This window comes from Amphimedon queenslandica, unplaced genomic scaffold (assembly GCF_000090795.2).
Source record: "Amphimedon queenslandica unplaced genomic scaffold, v1.1 AMPQUscaffold_13399, whole genome shotgun sequence".
NCBI classification, from domain to species: Eukaryota; Metazoa; Porifera; class Demospongiae; order Haplosclerida; family Niphatidae; genus Amphimedon; species Amphimedon queenslandica.
The window spans coordinates 5895-12057 of NW_003546365.1; the positions used below are offsets into that span (position 1 = coordinate 5895).

General features: G+C 32.0%; 2 protein-coding genes and 1 long non-coding RNA gene across 3 annotated transcripts in view; 2 read left to right on the top strand and 1 right to left on the bottom strand.

Moving 5' to 3' along the window:
- The first annotated feature begins 63 nt into the window (after nt 1–63).
- On the top strand, nt 64–749 carry LOC109582153 (uncharacterized). Its single transcript, XR_002184944.1, has 3 exons — nt 64–98; nt 149–448; nt 508–749. It is a non-coding gene; the product is annotated as an uncharacterized LOC109582153 (long non-coding RNA).
- A 48-nt stretch (nt 750–797) lies between these two features.
- Nucleotides 798–4573, top strand: LOC109582130 (uncharacterized). Its single transcript, XM_019996747.1, has 12 exons — nt 798–904; nt 956–1148; nt 1198–1509; nt 1566–1676; nt 1731–1871; nt 1923–2104; nt 2195–2248; nt 2695–2901; nt 3425–3646; nt 3693–3770; nt 3823–3991; nt 4311–4573. Exons 2-12 carry the CDS (start codon nt 983–985, stop codon nt 4382–4384), a joined length of 1716 nt encoding a protein of 571 aa, XP_019852306.1. The 5' UTR covers nt 798–904; nt 956–982; the 3' UTR covers nt 4385–4573.
- Nucleotides 4574–5578: 1005 nt separating this feature from the next.
- LOC109582131 (uncharacterized) overlaps nt 5579–6163 on the bottom strand; it is an 18821-nt gene continuing 18236 nt past the window's right edge. The window contains exon 9 of the mRNA XM_019996748.1: nt 5579–5665. Coding sequence (XP_019852307.1) covers nt 5579–5665 — 87 coding nt within the window. The remainder of the gene's footprint in view (nt 5666–6163) is intronic.

Consider the following 6163-nt stretch of genomic DNA (forward strand, 5'->3'; position numbering starts at 1 on the left):
TTGGGTCTACAAGACTCGGAAGAAGATGGCGGCTTTGATGAAGAATATCATACGGTTACTTCTTGTCACAGTCATTTTAAAAGACGTATATGGTGCTAGTAAGTAATAGGACTCTAACCATCCTCTATCTGACCGTCTGTCTTTCTAGATATAACAGTTGGTCCTACTTCTGTTACTGTTCCTATTTATGTGACAGCAAGTTTTACTTGTAAAGGAACTGGGAATGAACTGAATTGGCTAGTAGGGAGTACTCCAGTAACAAAATCAGTTAAACAACAAAGAGATATATCTTTTACTGATCCTGGTGGTGGTCCTGGTAACTTATCATCAGTACTTACTATCACTGGGTTGCCTGTTAATGATGGATTACAAATTGGTTGTCAAATAATATCATATCCTCCTTTTGAACAAGTGTTCTCTGACACTGGTAGTACACTAACAATAAGAGGTTAGTACACATACATTTTAATTTATAGTATTATATTATTAATTTATTCTCATTATTAGGAGTATCACCAGTTGAAGACATACAATGGTCTATTGATGATCAGTTATTGTCATGGTCTCCTCCTTCTTTCTATTCTGATGATATACCACTAGGAGCTGTCCCTACATATAATGTACTAGTGAATGGTATCAGTATTACTAATACTACTGATACTAGTGTATGGTTGAATACTACTGGATTACCTTGTACTAATGTTACAACTGTCGGTGTTACTGCATCTATTGGACAATATGAATCACAAGGGAGAGAACATAATTTTAGCATCATTGCAGGTATGTGAAATAAAGAAATGAAATTATTTTTGTTTTTTGGTTAGATCATACTATTACTTATGAAAATGTTATAATAACTTTTGATGTATCAAGCCAGACATTTGTTGCTAATCTCAACAGTTCGGTAAGATTTATTATTACTTCCATAACTATATTTGTCAATGTTATTTATTAGATACACAGTAATCGGTCATGTACATATATGATAGTTGGGGAAGTCTTTCCTGTTGGTATGGAGGACAACACTCAGACAGTTGAAGCAGATGAAAAAGAAGAAATATTTTTATACAAAATGGTCGGATTAAGACCATGTACAAATTATACTGCTTATATAAGGGCTGATAAAGATTCTTTGGAAGTTCCATTCTGTAAGTTTTTATTTTTAATTACTTTAACTTCTTTTTATCTTACCTTAAGCTACATTATCATCTATTGTACAAGATCTGCTAGTATCTACTGAAGGGAATGGATCAGTTAGTGTACAGTGTGTGTTTGTATCAGGATCAACTGCTGATGGATGTCATGTGATATTTACTGATATTAGTAATGGAAGGAAGGAATACTTTAATATAACTGGATCAGGCAGTGCAATACCATCATTATCAACCAGTGGAGTATACCATGTAGTTGCATACGACATTATTGATGATGGCAGTATTACTCCATGGACTTGTGTACAACCTAAAATAGTTAATGTGACTATTATAACTACTGCTACTTCCTCCAACGGTAATAGCACTATCATTGTAGTAATTATTTGTTATTATTATTATTAATATTATTAGGAGGTAGTACTTTCAGCTCTAGTTCTTCCTCTACTACCATCAGTAGTTCAACTCCTGTTACTACACCATCATCATCAACTGTTATTATTGGAACTAAAACTAATGCACCAGGTATTGAATGACATGTATGCTAACATATTTCACAATAAATTGTTTTATATTCAGGAAATGCTGGTAGCTCAATGGTCTATATCATTGCTAGTGTGTTATTTGTACTGATGTTGATGATAATAATAATAATGTTCACTTTGTGTGTGGTTGCTGTGATGAAAAAGAGGCAAATGATCAAAGTTACACTTAATGCAGGTAAGTGACTCGTTGTTGTAAATGTCATATGTCATTATTATTATTATATAGAAATTGCTGCCTGTCATAAACCACAAGCAGTGATGAGTCATTATCAAGAGATATATATTGTACCAGTTGCTATTGATGTGTTAAAAGATGAAGGATCTGAAGTTCCAACAACTGGACCAGTACAATGGAATATAGTGGATCCTTATCATGTTCCTACTGATGAATTACTGGCTATTAGGAATGTAAGTTATTACTGAATGATGCAATATGTAATATGTTTAATAATGCTTTATGTACATATTGTGAGCATAATACTGTATTGTCTATTATAGGGGCGATCTGATCAACACAATAATTCCCTTGATACTACTACATCTCCACAAGAGGTAATGCTATATGCTACTATTATTTGTACTATAATGAAGCCGTATTAATGTTATTTACTACCAAAATACTGCCGCTTAGTGATGCTTTGCTCTGTAACTTTCTACATTTACTGTGTTGCTGTGGTGACATTATGAGACTCAAATCTTTAATGAAATAAGTATCACTACTTAATTAAAATGTACTATTATGTATGAAATGTGTAATTGCTATGTCAGCATTTTTGTGCTTTTATTGTGTACTATATAATTGTCCTTATCTCCATAATGAGATTCATGGCCTGCACTCCTTCACTATAAATTATGATATCACATTCTATTCTCATAATTGACTTTGTATGTTGTGCACTTTGTAATGTTATTCATATTATAGTGAATAGTAAATAATAGCAAAATGACCAAAAAATAGTCAAAATTGTAGCTTTAGTAATTATTATTCTGATTATTAGGGACAGACTCAAAATAGCTCATCACCATCCAGCCATGAGTCTCTTGGTTCACCTCCAAGTATTCCTACTCCATCAAACTGTCATGATACTAATCCTACTGTTACTGTTGATGGCATTACTGCTGTGTATTCTGTTGCTGGTAGGATTACTGATACTGATCTTGTTGTTAATACACTACCTGCTGAATATGCTGGAGGTATTAGTGAAGTAAGTTTAATTTGTTTGATGCACATATAGTGTGGCAGTTCCTAAGTATAGTTACAATTACAGATTATAGGATACTTAAAAAGCCATTTTAAAATTAGCAAAAAATTGACAGAGTTATTTTGACCATAACTATTGATTAGATGCCCAGGCATCTATTTCTTAACAGCAAGAAAAAATATTATTAAAAAATTTTAAACGAAACTTTGGGCAGGATAAAACCTGAAAATGCTTCAACCTTTAGCAAACTGGACCAGGCTCTAACTAAGTTAATAAGCTATCTAAGGAGTGGGGCATTATTTTTGGTAGAAATATGCGTATTTATAGCTAGAATATATTAATGACAGGCATTTATACGGTAAAATACGGCATGTTAATCACAATACTGTCATCAGTGCCTTGTCAGTAGTGATGTTATAATTTCTATTGTCCACACAAACTAATTTTTCTTTCTTTTCAATGAGTTTTATGAACTTTATCAATTCCTACTCTATTTATAATTAATTTTGTTTCATTTTATTATTAGGGACAACCAACATATAGCTCATCATCCACTTATAATTCTACTGCTCCATTACTACGACCTGGTCATGAGGATGATGATAATATTGCCACTGCATATACTGTTACTCCTGCTACTGTTGCTCCTACTTATGCTTCTATTGCTAAAAGGACTGATACTACTGTTGTTCCACCTGCTGTTGATCAACCTGTTGTGTATGATACAGTTATTGGAGATATTGATAAGGTACTTTAATATTAAACTTTACATGCACATGTCATATTTGCATTAGAAAGGCAAAGTTACCACATACCCGTGTGTTGACAACATTGTTACTGGAGATGTCACCTCAACTGCTGGTGGAGATAAGGTAGTACATATTACCATCTGCTATCATAATAAACATATTTTACTAATATTAGGTTGCCTATTTGTCAGATAGTCATAGTCCTTGCGATGATGATGTAAATACCGCTGTTGAGTCTGCTACTGGCACTGTACAAAGTGATTATCCTTGTTCTGAAGCTGAACAAGTTTCACAAATGAATGGAACTACTACTCTCTGTGTTACATCGCCGACTAAGCAACAAGGTTAGTATGATGCGTATTAGCCAATAATAGTTCAAGAAATTGACTAAAATTACATATAACAGGATTAATAGCATTTTATTTTACTGTCATATTATGATTGCTTATCAGGTCCTTGCTTTTCTATCAAAAATCCCATTGATGGTAGTAATGAGCCTCATCTTCCATTCTTTGATTAAAATACATGTAACAATAAATAATGCTAGTTTCACAGAAGACTAACAAGAGACTATTTGCCATCATTATGATTTGGCTATAACACAGCTTAAAAACTGTGATGAAGACTCTGGTATAATGATAACTCCTTGTTATACATCTCTAGATCTACAGCAATTGAAAGTAGACAAAGAAAAAAATATTGAAGTATCAGTTTGTTCAGAAGAGAAAGAAGAGTGAACTTTGGCAATAAATAAACACAACATCGACTTTAACGAACAATGCAAGAAATGACCACTTTCTTTATCTCAATATTCTCAATATCATTACTGTGTTATTCTGTTGCTAATTTTAATTGTTTATCCCCTTATGTTTTTGTATTAAAATAACTTTGTATTGTTTCAACTCAAACTTCTCATGTATCACTGACCAATTTTTGAAGCAAAATTCTAAAAATTCAATTTGTATATTCAGACGTAGAATTCTCTTTAAATTTTGGAGCAATTTTTAGAAATTCATAAAATCCAAAATTGATGGGAATTAGAAAATTTTTACACGAAATATTTTTGTATATATCTAAGAAAATTATAAAGATGAAGAATAAATGAATTCTGTACATATCTGGAGAGGCATCAAATAATAAAATCATTCTATAGAAATTTGTGGCTCCATGATCGATAAAATTTCTAAAATTTTAAATTATTTATATATATATACATGTATATTAAATCACAAATTGAACAAGCAGCAATTAATAATTTTGTATGGACTGGATCTGTAAAATTATTTCATTTTATAATTCATGTGTTACCTTTTTGTAATTCTGTTTTTGCCATTTTCTATTTTTTTAGAATTTAATCTACATCAAAAGCATTGATATGCATAAAATGCAATGGAGCTTTTGATGTTGAGCTTACATGCGTGTACAAAATTAAGAGTTCTCTCCTAGCCACTTTTGACAAAAAACCGTGTACTATAGTACATCAAGGATTTTGGCTTGATTTTAGAACAAATTAAAAAGTTTGCAAAAAAATTCAATTTTGATTGGAATCAGCTCAAACTTGAAATACAACATAAGCACATGTATATGCATCAGGAAAAATCATAAAAATGACAAATTCTCTTTAAGTCATTTTTGGTGAAATTTGGCCAACGACCCTGTACTATTTTGGAGCAATTTTTTAAAATTTGTAAAAATCCTATTTTGATTGGAATTAGCATAATACACGTACTCCATAAGTACATGTATTATCAATAAATATGAGAGCAGCTTGAATTGGGTAAGAAATAGTGATTATATCACTAAAAAATAACACAATAATAAAACAACCAAGACAATAATAATAATAATAATAATAATAATAATAATACCAATATGTTACCAAACTATTAGTACACACATACAAACACACACTCACTAACAGTCAATCAAACTCAATGTATTGTTGATCCTGTACATTGACAGCAAGTGGCCTGTGTAATCCTGGTGGTAGTGACTGCATAAGCTGGACAAGGTTGTATCTCTGGTAATGCTTGTATATTAACAGCATGGACTCTTCTCTTCTCTTCAATGTTATCATACATTGGTTCAGGAGGGGGAGGGGCTGGGGAGTGAACAGGATAAATATGAGGAATGAGTTTTGAAACTGGTTCCTTTTAATGTTTGGAGTAACACGTCAGCATGTTTGAACTTCTCTGATGCTGCAGTCTCAGCTATTGAAGGAGAAAGAGAGAAGGAGAGAGGTATGTCAATATGTATCAGAAAATGTAATAAAAATTTGGGGGTAATTTCCAAGCCATTTTTTGGAGTACAGGGAAAAATTTTCAGAAATTGGCTTATTTAAAAAAATGGCCGTAACTTGAAAATTTGAGTTCAGAATCAACTCAAACTTTCTACACAGCATAAGGACATCAATATGTATCAGAAAATGTAATAAAAATTTGGGGTGATTTTGGAGCCATTTTTTGAAAAAAACCATGGGCTATAGTACAGGGAAATTTTCAGAAATTGGCTCGTTT